The 26,198-nt window shown below is 49.9% G+C and overlaps 1 protein-coding gene and 1 pseudogene across 1 annotated transcript in view; one reads left to right on the top strand and one right to left on the bottom strand.

The window, feature by feature from the left end:
- JPH3 (junctophilin 3) overlaps window positions 1–26,198 on the bottom strand; it is a 91,947-nt gene that overhangs the window by 47,000 nt on the left and 18,749 nt on the right. Inside the window, exon 2 of the mRNA XM_006926744.3 lies at window positions 7,083–7,860. Within this exon, the coding sequence (XP_006926806.1) occupies window positions 7,083–7,860 (778 nt within the window). The remainder of the gene's footprint in view (window positions 1–7,082; window positions 7,861–26,198) is intronic.
- On the top strand, window positions 13,586–13,704 carry LOC112474943 (annotated as a pseudogene).

Here is a 26,198-nt window from a genome sequence, read left to right as displayed (position 1 = left end):
AATCTGTTTGTTTTAATATTTTTACGAGAATCTATTATCATTTTAATAATAGTTTTTTAAAACTAAAAATACCACTCCTCCTCCAATTTCAGATCCTCAAGAGTTTGTTTTAAGAGGCAAAGACATCCCAGTTAGAGAGCCCTAGGCAATCTCCTGGCTGATAATTCACACTCCAGCCTGGACCCCAGGGGGCTTTCTGCATGTCTCCCTGGCCTGGGCTCTGGGATCAGCCTAGAGTAGATCTATAGCTCACAGGAGCAGTGGAGCCACTGCAGACAGCTGACAGCGAACAGGCAGGGTGCCCTGACCCGGCAGGAGAGATACCAGCTCGGGGCAGGCATACAGCAGGAGCTCGAAAAGCAGCTGGGCATGTGGAAGCCTCTCATGACCAAGCCGCACCCAAGGTATGTATGCCAAATCCTTCCAGTCCCAGAGGTGACATATCTGGAGAGAATTTCAAGGGAGACAGCCAGCACCCCCCATATTCACCAACAAGGGTCCCTGAATTTGGTCCAGGTCTGAAGGGGCCGAGGGAAGGAGCAGGGCAGGAGGCAGTGCCCCTACGTGAGGTCTAATCTTGACTGGGCTACTGCCTGGCTGAGACCCAGACACTGCCTTATAACATAGGGGGTCTGGCTCTTGGCCACACTACCCAAGTGGCCCACTTTCCCACTGCGCTGGAAGGCGGAAAGGGCCTAATTGCCTGGCATGAAGATTCTGAGTACAGCAATCAATTAGCCATGTCTGCTGTGGGTGCAGGAGGGAGGAATTGCTGCCCATGTGTCAAGAATTTGTCACCTCCCATCTAAATGCCTATCAAGGTCCCTGCCTTCGATTTTGCTCACTCAGCAAAGCATCACAAGACAGTGCATCAGCTGACAGCCAGCATGTGGGCCTGTTGCCACAGCCCTATTAACCGCCATGACAACCACCTCCGTGCACAGGAGCAGGGGCCCTCATCTGCCCGGCCACCTCCAGGAAGGCTCCTACCCCCACCAGGACAGACAGATGCCCTCTGCATCCCAGGGCCTCCCAGCCCAGTGCCACAGAGCCATGTCCAACCAGGGCTACTCCCAGGGGGAACAAGAGATCTGGAAAAACATAGCCACCCCTGCCTGCCTCCTCCTCACAACCAAGCACAGCATTCACTCCCAGGAAGCAGAGCTGGCTCCAAACTCCAGGCTGCAAGTTGAGTGCCACAGAGAAGCCAGGCCAAGAAGTGGGGAGTGGGGATACGGAGCATTCGGGGCATCGTCCTGCCCAATGTGTTCTGGCTATGCATCCCCCCACCCAGCCAACATAGTCCCCTAAGGTGGTCTCCGGGTGTGAGTGTGCGTTGCACACAGTTCTCATCCTCACCTTCGCAAACACCCCCATGCCTGGGCGCTGTGCTACATGTTGCACACGCATCATTTCGTGTGATCCCCAGAACAAGGACCCCAAGGAGAATTTAACCCCAACTGCCATCTGTGGAGTCTGTGACCTGCCCATAGCCAGTGAGTTCAAGACCCAGACCACGTCTGCGGGATATCAGGGCCCAGGCGCTGTGACACCGGACCAAACCTCAGGAGCACACAGTTCTCTCTCCTGTGAATTTTCCCCAAAGACATTGCCATGCTGGACTCAGGAGGGTCCACCTCGCACCCTTGAGAATCTGTGGGCACCAAGGGGCAAGCAGGGTCCTGCAGTCCCCTCGGAAAGAACTGATCACTCAGTCGTGGCAGCCTCTGCTCCTCGTGAGCCTGGCCCAGTCATCCCCTGCCCTAAGGTGGCCATAGCCACCACCATGCCTCCAGGTCCCCAGAATCAAAGGAAGTGGCCAATGCCCCTGGCAATGAAAAAAAGTGGGGCCTAAGCAGTTATTCGCTCATTCATTCATTCATTCATTCACAACACAGCTTTTGTGCAGACACTGTGCTGTTGAGCCATGCACTGTCCCAGGTGCCGAGGACTCAGCTGCAAACCCCTGGCCTGGGGGAGGTCATGCTTTAATAGAATGGAGTCAATACATGATAATAAATACCTCCTCCTCTTAGCTCTTTACGACTTTGCAAAACCCTTTGACATCTCTTCACAGAAACATTTACTTGAGATAAATCACAGAGCAAAAGAAACACTACCAGATATCCGTGTGACTCTTGCAGGGTCTGTAGGGTTCAGTCCGTCATGAGTTTCATATGGTTCAGAACCCTCCACACTCTTGCCCTGGGCAGATATCTCTAGGATCTCAGCATGCACAGGATGCAGTGTCAGACATCTCAAGCATAAGCCATCAATCCAGGGTTCTGAAGCATCCCAGGGACACCACAGGAAGCGGGAGAAGGAGAGGGGCAAGCAGCCTATAGTCTGCCCTGTCTCACCCCCACCTCAGCTCCGACCAGTGCCTTTATCTGGTTTATACCCTCGGGAGCTATAAGAGTTTGTGTGACAAAGGGTTGTCTCTGCAACTGAAAGTTCAAGTATGACAATCTTGGAGCTAGGTGTTCTCTATGCCTCTTTTGTCTCTAGCAGGTGACAAGTTTCTATTTTGATTCTCAACTAGACCACAGGCTGGTTCTTGGAGAGACCAGGACCTCGGGTGAGCAACACATGATGGCCATTAGGTTTCATCTTCCAGGCCAGCAGCTAGGAGCACTGTGATCAACTAGTTATGTCTGCACAGACGAGGTTAGGGTGACATAGATGTGCTATCCAGGTAGAGGACACTTCATAAAAGTGTCCCAAGTATATGAAGAGAGGAGAGGTCTATACTGTGGTCCAGCAGAATGCAAGCTGCTTAAAACAAATTCACTGAGAGCGCAACCCCCAAGTTTCTCACTTGGCTGGGACTGTTAGGTGACAGGGCAGAACGGAGCCCATCACAGCCCACCACGAATGGGAGTTCATGAGGGGGTGAAGAGGAGCCTACAGGAGGAAGTCACGGGTGAAGGACGCAGAACCTGCTCTGGTCTTGTCTCGCCCAGGCCAACCTACCTGGTACACTTTCCCCTCACTGAAGACCCTGTCAGGGCACCCTCCCCCTCTGCTCTTGTCGCAGGTACATCTGCCAGCACCTCTTCTCCCCTGTGGCCTCCTGTGAGAGAGAAGAACGGCGGTTCCCAAACAAGCGGTGCCATCACCCTGGAGGCCCCTCAGGAATGCAGGTTCTCAGGCCCCACTCAGACCTGCCGAATCAGAAGCTCTGGGGGTGGGGCCCAGCCGTCTGCGTTTTGCACTTCCAGAGAGTCCTATGAATCCCCTACCTGTGAATCCCCTAGAGAGATCTGAAGGGCTGTGCAGCCCAGGTGGCCTCCCAGAAAGGAATCGGCATCTCAGGGTGGCCGGCATGTATCTGAGCAGCCCAGGTGATTCCAGCACACGTGAGGGGCGTGGGGGCTAAGAACCGCTGCAGACACTGTCCTAGGAGGAATCACAGATCCCCCCTAGCTGTGTGGTCGGTCCCTGTCCCTTAGCTACTGTGAGCCTGGGTTTATTCTGTGAAATGGAGAGAACTGGATCACCTCTCAGACTTGAACTCCTGTTTTCCAGGAAAGCCTGTGCCCCCTCCTTGCAGAAGGCCCTGGGTGCTCTGACGAGGACGCAACAAACCATTTCTCTCTGACTCAGCTCAGTAACCTGTGCCCAGCTGGCCATAGCTCCCTCGCTGTCTGGCCATCTCTTGGCCGTGACAGTGACTGGAATCCACCCGGGGCCGGCTACTCTGCAGCCCCACGAGGATGCCGTGGCCACTTTCATGCTCCAGTGGAGGGTGGGCCTCGGGGGTTTTGGGGTACTGACCCAGTCATCCATCTGCTGGCTTCATTCTCGGGGACGTGGCCTTGGTTCCCTCTTCCCTTTCCCCCCCTCCCCCCCCAAATCTAAGCCCATTGAGAAAATGCAAGACAGGCGGCTCTGCCTATAGCCTGAAATGAAGCTCAATCTCATTCAGGCAACCAATCTCATCCTGGTAACCAAGGACACTGTCACCACCTGCCTCCAAGGGGTGACACAGGCACCAGGAGGCCAGTATGGCTGGGTCACACCTGTGGATGTTCAGACATGCCCACCTCCCTGCAAGGCCAGGGGCTGGAGGTGGGAAGGGGCTGATATGGCTCAAGAGAGCGTAGCAGGGGGACAGCAGAGCACACCAGGCCCCACACAAGCTAAAGGCGCTGCATGTTATTCCATCCCATCCTTCGATGGAGAACGGGGCCCAGAAAGAGTAAGTACCTTCCCCCAGTAACTGAGCCCAGGCTGGTCGTGGGTTTGCAGGCTCTATGAGCCCAGATTCAAAAGTGGTTCCAGATACTGCCTGAGGTATGCCCTCCTCCTGTCAGACACATTTAAAATGCAAGATTCCGTGACTTCAAATGTTCCCATGACCTGGGAGACACACCCAGGAGGAGATGGAGGGGACAAGGGGGCTACATTCCCCCCAGCGCTGCACAGGTCCAGGCTCTACATCACCCTTTCCCACAGTGCCCGTGTTTCCGTGTATGTTTGTGTACATGTGTGTGTCTGAATGCGTGAGCGTGTGTCTGAGGTGTGTACGTGAACATGAATGAGTTGTATGTATGTGCATGTGCTATGAATGTGTGCACTTGTGAATGAGTGTGTATGGGATATGTGTAAATGTGTGAGTGGACAGAGTGAGACACTTCAGTCAGCTAGTCCCATTCTCACAAAGGGGCTGGACTCCAAAGCCCCCAACGTGGCAGGTACGCGTAACCAGGAACCCACTTTACTATTCCCCAAGCACCTGCCCAGGCACCTGTCACACCTGTGACAAGACTCAATCCTCTCAGTTTCACACTGACCAGCCCCTCAACCCTCCCTCTCTTGTCCCTCCCTCCAGTAAGTAATACTCCTCCTCAGGAAACGTGGACGTGCCAAGGCTGGCTGTCCAATGCTCCATAGGTCCTGAGCTGCCCCAAGTTCTTAGCGCCCCTCTTACCCTCCTGGCTCGGTGCCCTGGCCCGCTCTGGTCCACGTTGCTCATCTGCCAGCCTTCGAAACACCCCACACTCCTCTCCTACCCAGTGGGGCAGGGAAGCCCCAGGCCCAGGATGCCGCTGTCCTCACCTCAGTTCTCAGGCCTTCATGGCAGGCAGGCGCCCTTACTTCTGTTTCACAGGTGAGAAAACTAAGGCTCAGAAAGACTGAAAATCTGCCTGAGTGGAGCAACCTGGGTGTGCTGACTGAGCCCTGCTCACACCACCACCTCGGCTTCTTAATAGGAACCAGCACCCTCCCAACTTCCGAGGGACTTGTCAGAAAACTGCTCAGTCCTAAGAAGTTCACCTGGTCATTGGACTCGAAAATAAAATCAGTTCTGTAGAAGACTGTCCACTGAATCCTTGTGCTTCTGCCTCCCAGACCCTCGGCCGAGAACTAAGCTGCAGGCCAGATGGGAGCTGTCACAAGCACCCCGAATCTCTGATAACACCATACTGTGTCCCGCCCTGTAAGCTGCCTCTTGTCTACTAAGGTCAACAAAACAACCAAACGTAATACAAAATAAACGTTGAAAGGAAGGAAATATGCCAAATGCCAACAAGAGTCTCTGGTGACATATAAGACCGGACCTTTTACATTCTATTCTCCAATTTTTCCATATGGAACAAGTATTACATTTATAATGAAAACGATAATTAAACCTAATTTGATCTTAAAATACCAAGTGAGTAGTCATAAATGTGGCCCCTAATTATTTCCGTGACCGAACATTTCTGGGGGAATAGAGAGGGTGTAGACAGAGCAATTTTAGACCTCAGTTTCAGGTAGTAACGTCATTTTCCTTTCAGCTTCTTGGAATGGATTTCATTTCCCTCTAAAACCTCAGATGCCGTGAGTGGCAGATATTCTGCCAACAAACTACAGGCACCATTTTTGTTCTTTCACTGTGGTTCAAAAGTTATTGAAAACAAGAACCAAATGGGCTAAAATTTTAATTAAGTGACAAGGTTAGGAAGGCCTGAGCATAACTGAGCTGGGAGCTCTCCTGGAATAACTCCAGGCCTGCCCCTGGCTGGGAACACAGAATCATCCAGAAAGACACTGGGGCCTGTCCTCCTGGACACCTCCTGCCTGGGCAGCCTGAAGGACCTAAAGCAGTCCCCAGACCCCTGTCCCAAGCCCCAGGCCTCCCAGGGAAGACCCCAAGGACCCTACCTTGACCTGAGAAAGCAGCCAGATGGCAGAAGCTCCTGGTTAACTCAGTCAGGAATTGTTCCTTTAGAACTCAGGAGCATGGTCACTTGCAGGGGAGGGCGCTTGGCTTTCAACAGGACACCTTCCCTCAACCTGCAGCAGGCATGTGCCATTGTTCCTGCTGTACGAGGCCTCCCACAGCCTAGCCTGGACCAGACCGGGGCTCACATGCTTACCTCTGCAGCTACCAGGGACCAGACTCTGGGGCCCTCCCTTCCAGCTCCGAAGCCCCCACCCCTGCACCAATACCAAGGATACCTTGAAATCCAACATGGCGCCAAACCACAGTCAACTCTGGACCTGCCGCTTAGGGCCCAGTGGCCCCGCTGACTATAAACTCAGTAAGCCTTGCATCCCATTAGAACAGCTGCTGGCCCACAGCACCAAGTCTTGCGTGAACCCTTGCCCAGCCCCCACAGCTGGTCTGTCCAGTTGGTGGCATCTCCCAGGCCCATGGACAATCTGGGCCACAAGGCAGCTTTCACCCTCCTCCCCATCCCAGCAGTGCTGGGCACTCCATGCCCACCTGGGAGTGCAGCCGCGGGGCATCACACCTTTGTCTTAAGCTGACAGCTGTTCTACGCATTTTACCAGCAGAACGGCCTACCTTCTTTACCCATCGATATTTTATGTTAAATACAGTATATAAAACAGACAGAAGAGATATTGTTCTGTTTGAAAAGAAGCTGTAGGAGCCAGAATGATCTTCTTAGATCATTTCCTTGCCCTACTGCTGAGAACCTCTGAGGAACGAATCCCAGGCTTCCACGCGGCATAGTTTGAGAAGCACCAGTGAAGGCCTCCAACTTGGCAGCATGATTAAGCAGACTGGGTGTGGCCCAGAGACCCAGACCCATCACACGACCCTGTGCCCACTCCCTTCGCCCTCCTACCTGGAGGCCGCGATCTCCGCCTTCTGCTTGGCGATAGTGGCCGCCCGCTCCGCCGCCTCCACAGCCCGGTCCACCTTCTCACGGATCTTGCTGGCGCGCAGGGGGATGAGGTTCTTGCGCTTGCCGCTCACGAGGATGTTCTGCTTGTACTTGCCCTCCTCCTTGGTGCCGTCGGGGAAGGTCATGCAGCCGTAGCCGTGCCGCCGGTTGCTGGCCCACTCGCCCTCGTACTTGAGCCCGTCGGAGCGCTGGCTCACACCAAAGCCCGCACGCTTGTCGTTCTTCCACTCGCCCACGTAGGTCTCGGTGGTGGTGGCGTCGATGTCGTCCTCGATGACCGACAGCTCGGCCTCACCTTCGCCGAGGCTGATGGTGGAGTGGATGTCACTGGCCGTGGAGCTGACAGTGCTCATGCCGGCCTCGCTGCGGAACGAGCTCTGCTTGCTGCGCTGGCTGGCCAGGCTGCTCTTGGACTCCGACTTGCGCAGCTTCAACCCGCTCAGCAGCGAGCGCCGGAACAGCCCCTTCTTCTTGCTCTTGAGGATCTCGGAGTCGCTGTGGGCCACGAGCACGAAGCCCCCTCGGGACACGGCCGGGGAGCCGGCCACCGCCGGGGAGGCGTCGGGGTGCAGCGCCGCGCCATTGGTGTGCTCACTGCGCAGAGAGTTGATGGACGTCCTCAGGGGTGAGCGGATGACCGCCGCCATGCCGTAGGGGACACTCTGCCGCACACCATAGCCTTGGCGCATGCCACCGACCCACTGGCCCTGGTAGGTCCCTGCAGAGACAAGGGAGAGAGGGTGAGCTCCCCGGAGGGTGACAAAGGAGGGGCACTTTATGCGGTGGACCGAGCCTCCATGGTCCTCTCTGCGTTGGCGCAACTAGGTGAGGTTAACGTCAGACAGACAGACCATGGTGCATTCTTAGTTTATATCACTGGTGGTCATTTTTAAAGACACTTCCATCCTGCTCCCCACAGTTGTAGTTTGTTCTCTTAGAATTTGGGGAGGGGGAAGGGAGGCCTAAGAGTCTGTGATGTGTAGTCAGGAGCACAGAGTCTAGAGTGAACTGGAGAGCTCCCCCTGCATGCGGGCAGAAGGCCAACCCAGAGAAGACCAGGGAGGGGCATTGTGAAGAAGAGAGAAGAAGCACATCCTGGGTGAGTGGCAGCGACAGGGACACAGATCTGGGCTACAAGCTGGATAGTGAAGAGGCTGCCTTGGGAGGTAGTAAGTTACCCATTGCTGGAGGTATCCAAGAAGAGTTTAAAGAGCACTTGGTGGGGCACCTTAGTGCATGGAAATTGGCAGACCTGATATCCCCCCAAAAATCAAAAGCGGGTACTCGAAGAGATATTTACACACTCATGTTCATAGTAGCAATATTCACAACAGCCAACGCAAGTGTCCATTGATGCGTGAATGGATTAACTAAATGGGGTCTATCCATACAATATTATTCAGCTCTAAAAAGGGAGGGAGGGGTGGCTAGTGGTTAGCATGTCTGCTTTACATGCAGAAGGTCCTGGGTTTGCGCCCCAGGTGGAGTCACGGACCATGCCCTGGGTGCGCCAGGCCCCAGGTGTGAGCCGCGAGTGTGTGGGAGGAGACGCCCCACCTTCAGAGATCTAGTTCTTTAGGGGAAATGGCAACATCCACAAGTCAGGGGTGGAAGTTGGAGTGGGGGGGGCGGTGATTAAAAAGAGGAGAAAAAAATAAAAAAATAAAATAAAAAGGGAAGGAATTCTGGCACATGCTACAACATGGATGAAACTTGAGGACATTACGCTGAGTGAAATAAGCCAGTCACAAAAGGACAAATACTGCATGACTCTATTTAATGAGGTGTCTAGAACAGTTAAAGTCATAAAGACAGAAAGTAGAAGGGTAATTGCTAGGGACTGGGGGTAGGCGGGAGAAACGGGGAGTTGGTGTTCCGTGGAAACAGTTTCTGTTTGAAGTGATGGAAAAGTTTTGAAAATAGAGGTGATGGTTGCATAACACTGTGAACGCAATCAATGCCAGTGAACTGTGCTCTTAACATAAAATTTGCCATTTTATCCACTTTTATATATCTATCTATATCTTACTAGAAAAAATAAAAAGGAAAAAGAGTCAGCAAAACTGGGCTCATATTCTTGCTTTACTTATTGACTGTGTGACTTTAGGCAAGTTTCTGGACCTCTCTGACTCTCGGTTTCCTCGTTTATAATAGAAGAGTCTAAAATTCCTCATACGATAGGTTGGTGTGAGAATTAAATCACTCTAAGCATGGTGCCTGGCATGAAGTAAGCCTCAACTTACATCTGTCCTTCATGTTAATAGAGTTATTACCAGGCTTAGCAAGGGGACACTCCACCTGCTAAGGGCTTTGGGGTGAGAACGGGGGTGGAGAAGTCGGAGCAGAATCTGTCGCATCACTATTCCAACTCATTGTAACAGAGGTTGCAAACCAGAGACTCAGAAGCTAAAACTTGACAATACACAAGTTTTGTCTCACACAGCATTTTTATAAAAAATTGGAATTGTCGACATTTCAAAATCAAGAGATTCCACATAAAAGTTCAAATCTCTTGACTCTCCTAAAAATTAAAAGCTTTGACAACCCGGGATCTTTATATTCAGTTAGCTAAAAGGACTGGAGTCTGGCCAGCTGCCTCCCCTAGGTATGCATGTCCCATCCAGTTTGCCCCACTCCCCACTACTCCCTACTGTTTTCCACTCAGGCCATCTTCATTTACATGCTCTGTTCTGGAGGGAAAATCCAAACTAAATGTGGAGTCCAAATATATAGTCTCAAATGATCTCAGTCACTGAGATCATGTGTCAACATTCCCTGCTGCCATCACCCCCAAGTCAGAACCGGTCCTAACTTCTCATGGGCTTTTCTGTCTCTGAGACCTCATCCACACAGCCTGTCTTTACTCAAAATCCCCACTTTTACCATTCAAATCCCACCCAACCCAACTCAGCTCACACCTCCATCTCAGCAACAGCTTAGAGCAGCGGTCCCCAACCTTTTTGGCACCAGGGACCGGTGCTCCTGTGAGAATCTAATGCCTGACGGTTGAGGTGGAGCTGAGGCGGTGACGCTAGCGCTGGGGAGCGGCTGCAAATACAGATGAAGCTTCGCTTGCTTGTGCTGCTCACCTACTGCCGTGCGGCCCAGCTCATAACAGGCCACGGACTGGTACCGGTCCCCAGCCTGGGGGTTGGGGACCCCTGGCTTAGAGCACACTAGCCCACAGGACTCCCTATCCAGGACCCACTGCATCGGAGACCACGTCCAAAACTACATGCACGGACTCAGGAGCGTGCCCAGGTGCTTCCAGGGTTTTGTAATGTACCTTCCCTGCTCAACCAGATCACAAGCTCCCCAGGGGAACGGGCTTCATGTTCTAGACAACTCATTCTCCACCTGACATGTGCCCAGCACTGTGAAGATGATGTGCAAATGGCCCAGAATTGGCCAGGGCCCTGAGGACAAAAAACCTGAGAGCCCTCTGCTACAGCAGAAAGCAGCCTGTCCATTTAAAAAGTGCCCCACGACCCCGGTGTTTTCTAGGAGCAGAGCCTGGCACCAGCATCCTCGTGAACCTGATTTGTTGAGGGAGAGGGCACAGGAGGAGACAGGAGATGGTAGACGCAGCTGGACACTGGCTCCAGCCTGATTGTTCAGGGATCACCACAGAATTTGACTTCCATACCCCCAAAGCTGGGGCAAGGGGCTACTGGGTAAGGCAGCTAAGGCAGGAAGTAGGCCCACTGCCATCAACACTGTACCTGTGACTTTTGGGAAATGCCATGCACACTCGTCCCTCCTCTCACCCTGCCCTGACCAAGGGCTCTCCTGCTTCCGGTCATGGTGGCCTGTGCTGAGCAGTGGGCACCTTCTCCTCCAGGAGGCTGTGTACTTGCCTCCACTGCATCCCCTCCCCAAGTCAGCCAACCTAGCTGTAAGTGAGAGACAGTTGTAGAGGAGCAGGCAAAGGCAGTGGCTGATTCTGTGCCACTTAGCATCCTCCTCGTGTGGCCCATGCTAGGCAGAGACCACAAGATTTGTATCAGCCCAGGGCTGTGAGAAGGATACTAGGCTCTATAGTCTGATGGCTCTGCACCCTCCGACCTGGGCATGGAGTGGTCCTTTAAGGAAGCTGGCCCTTTAAGAAACCCAGACTGCTGCCTGGACAGAGGCCTTCCTGTGGCCCCCTCAAGCCGGGGAACAAGATGCCATTGTCGGGAGTCTCATCCCCAAAGTTCACCCCTGGCTTACTGTACCTTCTACTTGTGGATTGGGGATGGGGCTGTCATATAAAACACAGGATGCAGAGTTAATCTGAGTGTCATATGAACTAATAATTTTTTCGTATATGGGACATACTTATACTAGAAATTCAAATTTAAAACTGGGCATACCATATGTTTTTTACTGAATCTGGTCACTCCAGCTGGGACTTCCCAAGATGGCACTCCAAGTTTCGCCAATGCAGGGGTACTAAAGATGGTAGCCCCCTCCCAAACTGAGGACCACCCTGCAAAGGAAGGAGACTAACCACCTCACCCCCAGCACCTCCACTTCCTCTCAAGGAAGGCTGGGCTTGCAGATTAGGATGAAAAGAAGTTAAAGAATGAAGGCATAATGAACGAAACAGGGTCTATCAGACAAAGGAGTATTATTCGGCCTTAAAAAGGAAGGAAATCCTGACGTACACTACAACGTGGATGGGCCTTGAGGATATTATGCTCAGTGAAATAAGCCAATCACAAAAGGACAAACACTGTAAGATTCCATTTATATGCGGCCTCTAGAGGAGTCAAACTCTGAGACAGAAAGTAGTTTGGGAAAACGGAAAAATTCTGGAGAAGGATGGTGGTGATGGTTACACAACAACGTGAATGTACTTCATACCACCGAATTGTACACTTCGAAATGACTAAGATAGTAAATTTCATGTTATGTATATTTTGCCACAATTTAAAAAAAGAAGTGAAGGTGCTCACGGGAGCTTCACGCATGGCCCGGGGTGGGGGGTCGTGAGGCACAGGGGCTCAGAGGAGTCAGGAGTGGGGTTTGAGCCCCGACTCCACAATTTCTGGATCTGTGACCTTGGGAACATGCTTTAACTTCTCTGTGCCTCAGTTTCCTCATCTGTAAAATAGGGAAGGTGGTTGGCGCGGATAAAATGAGGTAATTGATGTAAAACGCTGGCAGGTGTTAACACTCAGTTAACCGTTATTAGTCACTGTCACCAAAACTTTAAGGAGTAAATAGTACCTCATTTCTCGGGTAAGGAAACCGAGGCTCAGAGAGGGGCTGTGGCTCACCCAAAACAAACACAGCCAGAAGGTAGAAAGGGTAGGATTTGAACCCAGGGCTGTCACCTGAGGCAGAGCCTGAATCCAGGGCTCACCATCCTCCCACACCACACCTCTTCCTCCCTCCCCCACTCAACGCTAATCTCAGTCTTGTACCCAGTGCTCTTCTGCCTACTCAGTCCTGGAAAGCTGCCAGGCTGGACCCACACCTCTGAATCCTGAGAGATTTGCAGGCAGGCTCCCCCAAAATCTGAGCTCCTCCATATCCTCCCTCAGATAAAGAGGTGATAAAGGGGAGGTGTCAGGATACCGGTCTCTCTGTGCCAGATCACTGAATCCACACAGCCCCACCAGCTGGATATCATCATTCCTGCCTCCCAGATCTGGGAGCACAGAGTATATCATATAAAAGACCAAAGGCAAACATTAGCATGCTCTGAGTGACAGAGTGGGTGGAGCAAATGTTCCAGATTCGGGATTTGGTGTCTCTCGCACTCTCCCTGAGCTCTCGTGTCCTGCCACCCTGGCTTTCCACAAGCCACCCAACCATATTCTTGAAAAGCTCAGTGACCAGGACAAACCGCAGCCTCTCTGAGCCTCAGCTTCCATATCAGTGAAGCGAGGGCAACCACTTAGCAACTTATTCCTGAATTCTGTGACTCTGGAGATCCCTTGTGGATTAGCTGACACTGCAGAGAGTCAAAATGTGCACACAGAGTGTGCCTAGAGCCTAGGCAAGGGTGACCAGCAAGGAGAAAGAACCTGTACAGAAAGGCCTCATTTAAAAATATGTACATTACTTCTTGTCCTGAATGGGTAAATCCACAGAGACAAAGCCGACTGGCAGTTGCCAGGGCTGGGGGAGGGGGAAAGGGAGTGACGGCATTTTCATCTCCTATGGGATGATGAAAATGGTTTGGAACTAGAGGCGGTGGTTGCACAACATTGTGAATGTGTTAGATGCCATTGAATTGTTCACTTTAAAATAATTAGTTTTACATTATGTGGATTTCATATCAATTTTTCAAAATAGATATGATTGGTAACAGAGAAATGAATGGAAGCAGAGTGAAAAAATTATACACAAGGAATTTCAAATTGCCAAAACTAGAATAAAAGAAGAGCTGATCAAGTTCTAGGGGCATTTGAAGTACAGTCGGGGATGTGGGCTTTAAACAAACTGCTGTGATGGAGCGCCATGCCACCCTGAACGAGCCCGATCCCATCTGATCTCAGAAGCTAAGCAGGTTCGGGTCCGGTTAGTACTTGGATGGGAGACCACCTAGGAAGACCAGGTGCTGTAGGTATAAAAAATAAAAAAACATAAGAGATTGTAAGTTGACAGGGTCCTTGCAATCTGTGAGGTCAACCAAGGGTTGCCTCGCCAAATCAATCAATCAATCAATCAATCAATAAAATAAAACAAACCCCTGTGGCTAACGGGGTCTTGTTGGGAAGGCCCACCTGGAGGTGTTGGAGCTTTGGGAGCACGGCACCTACAACTGGGGGACCTCACTTCACTTCTCAGACCTCAGTTTTATTCACCTGTGTAATGGGGATAACCATACCTACCTACCCACTAGGTTCAAATTCTGTAACATACACACATCGAGCACTAGGCATGTCGGGGGAGGCTAAGCCTTCCCTGCCCAGAGTTTGCAGTCTCGTATTTGCATTTTCGCCCATGGTGTTAACATATCCGATTTCATAACTGACGTCAATAAGAAAATGGATTTTGATATACAAAAACACTGTCCAAATCAGCTCTGCTATGACTGGCCTGGGCAGCTCTGCCGCACGGCTCCTCAGCACAGGGTGGTACAGGGCAGGAGAGCATGCAGGCCAGCTTAGCGGGGAGACAACAGGAGCTCCGAGTAGACTTGGGTGAGGAAACAAACCTCTCTGAACCTCACCCGTCAACACCGACTAGAATGATACAGACAGTGGAGAAGAGCAGACGAGACGAGACCACCAGTGGGTCTCACACTTCAACAGAATCAGAATCCCCTACTAGACATGTTAAAACCCAAATTTCTGACCCAGGGGCAGGGGGGAGGCGCGTGCAGCCCAGGAATCTGCATTCCTAGTGAGCTCCCAGGTGAGGCCAATGCTGTGCTTAAGGGACCCCACTCTGAGGTCCACTAGACACTCACTCCAGCACTTGGCACAGCACCTGGCTTGTGTGGTCACCAGTGCTGTCTGGTTCAGGAAACACCAGGGTCCAAATCTGAAACCCAGAGCCGCAGCCAGAGTGCAACCTGGCTAGCTTGGCCCACACTGCTCAGCCAGCTAAGATCCAGCCTGAGCCTCAGCTCCTGGCATCTTGAGTAGAGTGGACAGTCGGCTCTGCCAAGTGATACACATCTCTCTAGGGCCCTGCACATCTCACACACTTACTTACCTCCTCTGCAACCCCCACCCATCAGCTGAGCTTCTGAAGCCTTTATCACATTCCCAGAGGATCAGCCTCATGGAAAACGCAGCCTCACTATATGCCAGAGTCCAAAGCTAGAATAGCATCAACTTGGAGACGCCCAGCCAAAAGCAATGGCCTCTGGACCCCTTGTAGCAATAGGGTCTAGGCGCATGTCAGACTTGGCCATGAGGACCCCACATTGAATGGCATCTCCCCATGAGGGTAATGGACAGCATTTACAAAGCTCTAGGCCCCGTTTTTTGCAAGTGGACTCAACACCCTGCATGCCTACCTTTCTGCCTCACCTGCAGCTGCCCTTCATACCTGGGGTGGGAGGCAGAGCCTCCTCCATCCCTGCATCCCAGCCAGGCTGGGTGGCCTAGTGCCAGCCAACGCCACCAACAATGGGCAGCGGGGCTGTCTGACCAGCGCGAGGAAGCACCGAGCAGTACTTCATCAATTCTTTTGCCTCACACTTCAACTAGGACGTGGTTTTCCCAGAGTTTCTGGACACAAATGGCAGAGTGAGCTTGGTCCAGAGTTAAAAACATGGCCACAGCAATATCATAGCACAAGGGTCAACCAACCCCAGAACTCCAAGCCCAGCAGGCCTCTGAAATGACTGATGAAGAAGCTACTGCTTCCCAGTGTCACTGAAGATGAGTCACCTGTTGCATTCGTATTAAAAAATGAGAGATAGGGAGAAAAACACATTCCCAGGCCCCAACTTTAACCTACAGAATCAGGATGGATAGGTGATCTGTACTTGTCACAGCCCTCAGGTGATTCTTCTCCCTCCTGAGGGCGTCCCCGGGTGTTAGGGGTGTGGTAAAGGAAGACCGGGAGGCAAAGTGACTAGTCCAAGGTCACTCAGCTCCTGGGCAGCAGAGCCAGGAGAGCAGCATCATAGTGCAGGTAGACATACTATGTTCTGGAACCTTCCTTGCTTTACACCATATCCTGGACCTCTCTCCACCTTTTCTATATCATTAATAATGTTTGCAACTAGTCCAATACACAAATGTTCCCCAATCGTATAAATTACAAGCCAACCCTGTCCTGCAGGATACTTAGGTCATTCCATATTTTTGATAGCTAATCTTTGTACATAATGTTAAGTCATATCCTTTGGATAAATTCCTAGAATAAAATTGCTTGGTCAAAAGGAAGATTTTTTTTAAAGGTTTTTGATAAATTGCCCTCAGAAAAGACTAAGTAAGAGTGACCGCATCATCTCCCAAACCAGAAAATGTCGTTTAAAAAAATCTGTGTTAGCTGGGCTATGAAGAGTTATGGCTACCGGAATTTGTTATAAGATGAGGTGTGTCCCCTCCAAATCCATATGTTTCAGTCCTAACCCCTAGGACCTTAGAATGTAATCATATTTGGAGACAGGGTTTTTAAAGAGATGATTAAGGAAAAATGAGATAGTTAGGAAATGAGCACATAAAAAGATACTCAACATCAACTGATCACGAGAAAATGCAAATCAAATCCATACTCAGTACCACCTCACACCCACTTAGGATGGCTACTAAAACAAAACAAAACAAACAAACAAACAAAAAACAAGAAACAACAAGTGCTGGAGAGGCTGTGGAGAAACAGGAAACTGTGTACTGTTGATGGGAATATAAAATGGTTCAGTTGCTGTGGGAAAGTCTGACAGTTTCTCAAGAAATTAAAGAGATGTTTAATGTGATCCAGCAATTCCACTTCTGGATACATATCCAAAAGACTGAAAGCGAAGTCTCAATGAGCTATTTGCATACCATTATTCACAACAGCGAACAAGTGCAAGCAACCCAAGTGTCCATGGACAGATAAATGGATAAAGCAAATGTGTCCATCCATACAACAGTGTATTATTCAGCCTTAAAAAGGAAGTAAATTCCATTATATGCTACAACACAAATGAACTTGGGGACATTATGCTAAGGAAAATAAGCCAGATACAAAAAGACAATTACTGTATGATTCCACTTACATGAGCTACTTAGAGTAGCACAGAGAGTAGGAAGATGGTGCCAGAGCTTAGGGGGAGGGGGAACGGGGAATTATTGTGTAATGGGTAGAGAATTTCAGTTTCACAAGATGAAAAGCTTTCTGGAGATAGAAAAAGCTTTCTGGAGATGGTGGTGATGGCTGCACAACATTATGAATATATTTAATACCAGTGAACTATACATTTAAAGATGGTTAAGATGATGAATTTCATGTTGTATATTTTACCACAATTAAAAAAAAGAGGCCATAAGGGTGGGTCCTAACCCAATATGACTGATGTTCCTATAAGAAGTGACATCAGGGCATACACACAGAGGGACAACTGTGTGAAGGTCAGCAAGAGAGTGGCCATCTGTAAGCCACAAAGAAAGGCCTCAAAAAAAAAAAAAAAACCAACCTTGCCAACACCCTTAACTGTGAGACAATAGATATCTGTTGGTTAAAGCTCCCCAGTCTGTGATATTCCGCTATGGCAGCCCTAGCACAGGATTCTCAGTCTCTAGCCAGGCGAAGTAACTATATAAATAAGAAGCATGAGTTAGGACAAACCAAGAGAAAGGATGAAAAAGCAGATTGCTGAGAACACACAAACGATACATTTTAAAAGAGTCTTCTTCCCTCCTATAGGACATAGGAAGAAAGTTTCTGGAGAAATAGAAGATTGTGCCCAAGGGACACCAGACAGAGAGGAGGGAGGGGTAAGGCATGGACCAGACACAAAACTATCCTCGGTTCTAAACAGAGACCTTGCCCACTCCCCTGGCCAATCCAGCCGGTATTATTACACCTGAGCCAGGAGTGAAGGCTGCCACACACAGAACTTCCAATCAGTTTTTTGGCATCTTAGTTTAATAAACAAATAGCCAAGGGTCATGAGACATTTGGAGAAAGCCTTCGACAAGGAAGAGAGAGACCAAAATATACAAATGGGGAAAAAGAATTTGGAGGAATAATGAAAAATGCAAGGTGTGGAAAAAGACATCAAGGAAGCCAAAAATCAAGCCCTTAGATCGGATATTGCATCCACAAAAAGAATCAAATAAAATAAAAAAGGAAAAGTCAGAGAAAAAGGGCGCCCAGAAATTAAAAGTATAATGGCTAAAATAATTTTGGCAACTGAGTTGGAAGAAAAATACAAGAAAATCTTTCAAAAACTAAAACAAAAACGAGAGGTGGACAAAATAGTGAGAGTGAGAAGAATATTGAAGTCATCCATAAGTCACCTGGAAGACCCCAAATCTATATATTAGAAGTTCCAGAGGTCAATGAAGGAAAATCACCAAAGGTATAAAATAGAGAAGTGTCCCAGAATTGACGAATGTGAGTGTCTAGGCTGCAGGGCCTCATAATACCCTACACAATAGAGGAAAACTGCCATACTAAAACATGGCATCGTGAAATTTCAGAACTCCAATGAGCAAATATCGCAAACACCTCTAGAAAAAAAGAGAAATACACATGAAGGGCTGACAATCGGAACGGCATGAGAGTTCTCAATAGCAACACCAAAACCTGTAAGTCAGTGGGAAACTGCTCCCCTCAATTTCTGAACAAAAACGATTTTAAATCTAGAATTCAATCAATTTATCAGTCAAGTAATAAAGCCACAAAAGCTGTATCTTCCATGCAACTTTTTCTCAGGAAGATACTACAGGATGTGCTCCACCAAAATGAGGGAGTAAACCAAGAAAGGGGAAGGCATAGGGAGATCCAACACAGGAGAAGTAAAGAGAATTTGCAGGAAGCAGAGGGGGAATTTCTGGAAGAAATGTGGGTAAGTTTTAACGAACTACTTAGGAGGAAGCCTTTTTATCTTTATTTGAAACAAACAGACCACAAAATAAAGCCAGTAAAATTTACTCCAAAACAAATAGACTTAAAAACAAAATTTGGTTTTAAGTTGTAAATGACTCATTTTTCAAAATGAGTTGCTATATTGCCAGTTTTAAAATTATATTGTTTTTTTCAAAAACAGATATAATTGATATATGACAAATGTTTCAGGTGTACAACATACTAATTTGATGTTTACATGTATTGCAAAATGATCACGATGATAAGTCTAGTTAACATCTGTCACCATAGTTACCAGAATTTATATAAGATTTAATCTTTTAGCAACTTTCAAACATGCAAAAACAGTATTAATAACTAAAGGAAAATATACAAATATATTAAAAGTAAGTATATATTATTTGTAGAGAATCTGGTGGCTTTGTTTATGTGAAAAGTTGCACCGTATTTTCCTGAAATTTTGGGAGGTAGAGAAAGAATTAACCAGTGACTTAAAGAAAACTATACAATTGAAAAGAATGAGGCGATTACTAATTCAAGTTGTACATAAAAAGTATATAGAATCAGACATTTAATTGGCTCAATAGTAAGCAATACTTAGTTTTTTAATAATGAAAAAAAATGACTATGGTTAAAAAAAATTGCGACATAATACTGGAATGGTTAAGGAAGGGAAGAGGGTTCTAAAGGACTGGAAATCTTCATCTACCGTAGTAGAAAGTCAATAGATAATGGCTAGAAGTGACTGTGAACCGAGAAAGCAGTTCAGTTCCTATGTGTAGCAGCTTAGAAGTTAAGTTTCTGAAGACGCAGCTGGAAGAGTTCACAGCTCTAGTTCTGAGTCTCGGCCGATGGAGGGGGCCAGGGTCCTGCTGATTTCTGTTCTAAGCACTATTTTGTTTTTAGCACTAGCTGACATCTTAAACTAGGGGCACATGCTTTCTTGATAAAGAATAAGAACTTTAAAGGGGGATGGGAGGAAAGACACCTTCACAAGAAAATTCTCACCATAGTGATGTTATCCTTATTTTTCCAGCTGTGGAAACCAAAGTTCAGAGAGGATCTGTGCCTTGTGGTGGGGGGGGATCTGAACTGGGGCGCCCATGCAAAGTCCTGCTCCTCAGAGGACACTGGTATTGAATGCCCAGTCCATGTATTTCAACGGCTGGCGGGGAAAGCCAGAAGGAGGGGGCAGCAGTGGCAGGTCGGTGGTCTCCTGGCAAGGGGGAGGCAGAAGGGCGAAGCTTCCCAAGGAAGGCCTCAGACACATGCAGATTCAAGGCAGGAAGTGACCGTGAGAGACCACAGTTATCTCGGGCAGATGATAGCAACTCCCTCGCTGAGAACAGCACACTACATAGGAAGCTACCCTAGGGTTGGCAGGAGTTGAGGGTCAAAGCATACTCCAGCAGGAAGCAGCAAATACCATCATCCTCAGCGCTGCCCAGGTGTGCCCACCTCCCCTACCCACTACCTATGTGTGTGTGGGGGGGTCTCTAAGGCTGAGGGGACCAGGCTTACAAGGCAGCGCCAACCAGCACCTAAGTGGCACCTGGCACACCAATTCCAGGTTAGCATCTTGGGGTTGACCCCCTCACCATGCTCCACATCTTTCATCACAGGAAGGGCTTTAAAAACAAAACAAAACAAAACTCTTTTTCTTTTATAAAAGAATAGACTACTTTTTAGAGTTTTAGGGTTACAGAAAAATTGAGCGGAAAGTACCAAGATTCCCCACAGTTGACCCCTTACCGCCCGATACACACGTGCTTCTGTTTCCTTGTATTAGTGCAGTGCACTTGTTACCACCGATGAGCCAACACACGTTATTAACTACAAGCCACAGTTTACATCCGGGTCACTCCTGGTGTCACACATTCTACGCATTTGGACAAGTATATGATGACATGGATCCACCATTACAGTATCATACAAAATAGCTTCACTGCCCTAAAAATCCTCCGTGCTCCACCTATGCACCCCTCCTTCCCCCCAACCCCTGGCAACCACTGATCTTTTCATTGTCTCCACACTGTTGCCTTTTCCAGGATGTCGGAGTCGCAATCATTCGGGAAGTAGCCTTCTCAGACTGACCGCCTTGAGTTAGCAACACGCATCAAAGGTTCCTCCGCATCTTTCTGGGGACACGGACCGTGGTTTGTTCATCCATTCATGTACTGAAGGGCATCTTTGTTACTTCCAGATTTGGGCGGTTATGAATAAAGGGAGAGTCTTTTTCACATCAGAGGGGGAAAAAAATGGGCCTAATTTCAGAATAAAGAATACTGTTTCAAATCAAACATATTTATCTTTAAAACCTCCGTGCATTGGTGGCCTTCTCAGTTTGGAGGCACCTGGAAACCCTCCTGGGTGGCCCGGTCAGCAGACACGGCTGCCTCGTCTGGAGGGCACCATCGGCTGACATTTGCTGAATGTGGGGTGCCAGCGCTGCCACTTTACAATGGCACACGGGGGCTCCGAGAGGAAAAGTGACTTGTCCAAGGCCACGAGGTGACTTGTCCAAGTGGAGGAGATCAGACCCTCTCCACTTGGCTATTCCAGAGCTAAAAGTGGCCTCTGGGAGTCAGCCTCCGACTCCTCCTCATCCTCGTCTTAGGGGAGGCCCACACCCGGTGCTGTTGGCTAGTCAGTGCTAGTCCAGGATAAGTCTGAGAAGAAGTGGCTTGTCTGTAGACCCCAGTCGAGTGTCCCCTCTTCTGGGAGTGTGGTGGCCCCGTATTGTTCTCTCTGAGCCACACTCCCTGGGGTGACTAATTCTACTTATCTCATCACCCCGACCTCACCAGGGAGCCTCACTCATCTGCCAGGAGGAATGACACACCCAGGACTGCTGACTGATTAGTGTATCTGTGCCACGCTAAGGGCTTCTGTAGGCCATTCACAGAGTTCTCACAATAACCCATAAGGGGGACATTATTACATCATTCTACCCATTTTACAGATGCAGACAGAGGTGCAGTGAAGTTAAGTCACTTGCCCAAAGTTGTGATGTTGAGGAAGCTGCTGAGCTAGGACCCCGGTCAAGTGCGTCTGATTCCCAAGTCCATATCCAGACAATTATTCTCTACTGCTCCCCGCAAATAGGGAGGGGTGAAGTCAACATCCTGGAAAGCAGACTCCAGCTCCGATCTCACCACACCTCCACCAGCCCGGTGCTGCCCCTGTCCGCGTGCACACAGGCTCGCTCACACAGGATGGCAGGGAGGCCCGTGGCAGGAAAACTCGTTTGAAATGAAGGTCCCCCCGAGATGGTGGTTCTGCGCCCAGCATTGGGAGCTGGTAACCAGGCGAGGGGAGGATGCTGGGTTTCGCTTGGAGGAGGCCTGCTGCTTCTTCTAACCCCACCGATGTCACGCCCTGTCTTCTCCCCACAGTGAACGGTTCAGATGTGTGGACTGAGGAGACCTGGGTGTTCCTTCCTCCAGCTTTGAAGTTTCAGCCCCATGTCTTCAGTAAGCAAGGACCACCCTTGTCCCCCCAACCCCAGATTCCTCCATCCCCTGTTTCCCCTCCCCGATTCTCCCTTTGGGAGTGAACAGGGGAGGCAGGAAACAGAACCACAGCACAGAGAGGATGCTACTCTGTATCCTGCCAACAGGGGACACCTTCCCTGGACCTACCTTCCCCTCTCTGGTCACTTAGTGGGCACCGAGGCTCATCAGTTGTCTGAGGTGGGGGCAACAGGGAGCATGGGACAGGAGTGGGAAGAGGAAGTGAGGGAGCCCCTCTCACAGGAGAGGGCCCTTTACCAGAGTGGTCAGAAGTCAGGCAGATCTGGGTTCGAATCCTGGCCTTGTGACCCAGACAGACTTCCTCACTTAGCTCTGAGCCTCAATTTCCTCATCTGCAAAATGAGGATAAAAATTATTTCCATCTGAGCTATAAGAGGAGCACAGTGAAGGGACAGAGCCAGGAGCTAGAGCCAGGCTGACAACAGCAGTGAAAGCTTGCACAACTGACCTAACTTCACCATGCCTCAGTCTCCCCTTCTGTGAAATGAGGACAATGACAATATCCACCCCACTGGCTTTGCGAGGAATAAATGATTCATATTTGCAAAGCACTTTAGGATGGTGCCGCACTTGGCAACCGCTGTGTGTTTAAACACATCAGGAGGTAATCAGTGTCACCCCAATTAAAAAAATAACAAAAATAAATACATCAGGAGGCCTCGGTGCTCTGATGAGTGAACAGGCACAGAGGGAGGCACCTGGACGGCCCCCAGTAAATAGTGGTGGCTGTTGCTACTCTATGCTGTGGTTCTCCTGGCAGGTAGCATCAGAATCACCTGGGAACTTGTGAAATGTTGATTCTCTGGCTCACCCCAGACCCACTGAAACTCCAGGGGTGGGCACACAACCGGAAATGTAACATGCCCTCCAGGTGACCCCGATGCCACTCAAGGTCAAGGATCCAGGTACTCCCATTAGAATCACCTGGGGAACTTTGGCAAAGAATCACTGACGCTGATCTGCCCAGAGTCACAGATTCAACGGGTCAGGGTAAGGCCCAGGCAGCAGAGGGTTTTAAAACCTCTCAGGTGATTCTTATTTTAGAACCAACAATCATTTTCTCTTTCACATTGTTTTTTGAAGACCAATGATCCTGTGGCTGAAAATCTGCCTGTGGGTCCAGCGTCCACCTTCTCTTCGCACAGCGGCCTCTACCTCATACTCTCCCAGGAAGCCTTACCCTCATCAGCCCTCTCATCTCGCTGTGGCTGGGGGTCCAGCCTTTGGCCCCAAGACCTGCATTCAGGTGGAGGATTTATGATACGACTTATGAGCCATCATCACAGGAAAAAATACACATCCACTCGGAAACATACAGAGTGGCTCCAAACTTCCCCAAGGCTATCTCTGGCCCCCAGTGAGACCTCCGCAGGCCTCAGTGTAGGCATTGCTGGCCAGACAACCCTACAGAGCAGGGGGAGGGCCGAGGCCTCTGTGTGAGGCCCCTGTTCCAAAGGGGCCAGCAGAGAAAGCGAGGAGTAAGGGCAGGACACTTGCTAGACCCTTTGGGTTCAAGCCCAGCCCCGCATTAACTGTGAGGCTGGGTGACTGACTTACCCTCAGTTCCACACCTGTAAATGGTGATGATAATGGTTCCTAACCTGCAGCGCTGTAACGAGACTGTGATTGGACCTAAGAACCTGGAGCGGCTCCCCAAGAGCGAGTGCCGTATCCCCCATGTGAGCTTTTATCTTCGTGGAGGCTCTCAGGTGCCTGCTACAGCCCCGTCGAGGTGCCCCCTGGTGCCTGTCATTGCCTCATGGAGGTCCCCCAGAATCTGTCCTCTCTGAGAAGAATGAGAGAATGCTTGGGGCCAGCTTGTCCTGTAACATCACAATGACCTCTGATGTAGAGAGCTCCATCACCGGTCACTGCGCAGCTGTGAGCTTCTTCAAGACCCCTCGCTCCGCCCCGCTCCCAGCCTCAGCTTCTCGCAGCATGGGGATAACACCCCCTACTCTAAATGCCTATTTATTCTCCTAACCAGTATCTAATTACCCACCGTGTGCCAGGGACTGAAAATATACAGAGAACACGAGCTGCTGAGATTTGAGATTTACAGAAACAGAAAGACATTCTGTGACCACCACCACTATAAAGCAGGGCTTGGGGTGGAGGGCGAAGGGGCAGGAATGTGGTTGGAACCCCCTGCATAGGTGACACTGAGTGATTCCCATGCCAGCAGATCGTATGCTCCATAAATCAATGCTGTCTCCATCCCATTAGGATTTTCTCCAAGCACAGACTTCACCACAACCGGGAATAAACCCCTAGGCGGGACCCGTAAGGACTTCTCAGGTTCCAGAAGTCTCTTTTCTAGAAAGAAGCTGAATGGGAATGTAAAATAGTGCAGACACTTTAGGAAACAGTCTGGCAGTTCCTCAAACAATTAAACCTAGCGTAACCATATGACCCAGCAAATCCATTCCAGGTGTGTCTACCCAAGAGATAATGAAAACACATCCCACACAAAAACGTGTACTCAAGTGTTCTCAGCAGCATTACCATAAAAGCCAAAAGATGGAAACAACCCAATGTCCATCACTGGATGACTAGATAAACCAAATGTGGTCTCTCCATACACTGGAATATTGTTCAGTCTTAAAAAGGAATGACGCACTGACATATCACATATGGATGAACCTCAGAAACATTACGGTGAGTGAAAGGAGCCAGTCACAAAAGGCTACATATTATATGATTCCGTTTGTATGAAGGGTAAATCCACAGAGACAGAAAGCAGATTAGTGGTCGCCATGGGCTGGGGGAGGGGAGATAAGGAAATGACAGCTAGGTACAGGGTTTCTTCGTGAGGTGATAAAAATGTTCTAATGCACAACTCTGTGAATACGCTAGAGATCATTGGATTGTACACTTTAAATGGGTAGATTGTATGCTATGTGAATTGTATCTCAATAAAACTATTAAAAATAAGGCCATGCATTAGTGGAGCAAAGGGTGACCCTGGCATGAGGCAGCTCCAGCCTTCCTTTGTCCTGGGGTGGGGGTGGGGGAGGTTACTGAGGTCTCTGTCTCCTCCTGGCACAATCACAGCTGCCCTGTTCATCCTCCACTTCCTGTGAATGCCAAAAGCCTGTGTTTAATGACAACAGCACCCGTACCCCTTGCCCAGGCCCCTCGGGGCCCCTCTCACAGAATGAGGATTTCCCAGAAAGCTTGCTCAGCAGACCAGGGGGCCCCCCTTAGCTGGAGTGTGTTTCCAAGCTGTGCCCCAAACCTCTACAGGACACCCCCAAAATCTGCCCAGAGGACCCCAGGGGCCTGCATTCAGCAGAGAAGGCTGGGGTCAGGACTCGCCACAGGACATAGAGGTGGAACATCCAATTTCGAAGGTGACGTTTGCTCCCGAGGGTAAGAATGGTACAGGGACCCCCAACCTGAGCCCATGGGTACAGTCAGGGGATCCTGCGGAGAGAAATCAACCCTTATTTTCACTAACCTCTACATGAGACGTAGATAGGCGCCAAACCACAGTGGTGTTCGGCAAACCTGTGATTTTTGTCACCGATAGAAACGGCACGTCACATGAGAGTGGCTGCCAACGTGCTGGGGTGGTATCACGCTCAGGCCTGCCCTGGCTGGAGCAGGGCTGGAGAGCTCAGGAAGGACCTCACACCCACCCTGCCAGATGCCAGAGCGGCCAGCCAAGGGTGGATGGGGCCAAGGACACACAGCCCCATGCCCACCTCCACAGCCCCGAAGATGCCACTCCAAGCTTGTGCTGGCCTGGGGGAAGGACACTCTGTACCGTGCCTTCATGCCCCAAGACACTGCTGCCCAGAGCAGGGGGAACACTGAGGGCTATTTGAGTTAGAGACCTTGACCTTTTCTGGGGTCTCCTTACCCTCCATCCCACATAGCATCCTTCAGGTCCCAGCCTCAGGGAACCTGGCCAGACCCCACCCCAGTCACACTGGCTCAGGGGCAGAGCACTCCTTCCAAGCACCTGTCACAATCCAGGTTACACAGGCAGGAGGGGCCGGGGGCCCCAGGCTGACAGGTCCTTGAGGGAGGGGCCGTGTCTGTGCCC

The sequence above is a fragment of the Pteropus alecto genome, unplaced genomic scaffold, assembly GCF_000325575.1.
Source record: "Pteropus alecto unplaced genomic scaffold, ASM32557v1 scaffold7, whole genome shotgun sequence".
Taxonomy (NCBI): Eukaryota; Metazoa; Chordata; class Mammalia; order Chiroptera; family Pteropodidae; genus Pteropus; species Pteropus alecto.
This window is presented reverse-complemented; position numbering and strand designations above follow the sequence as displayed.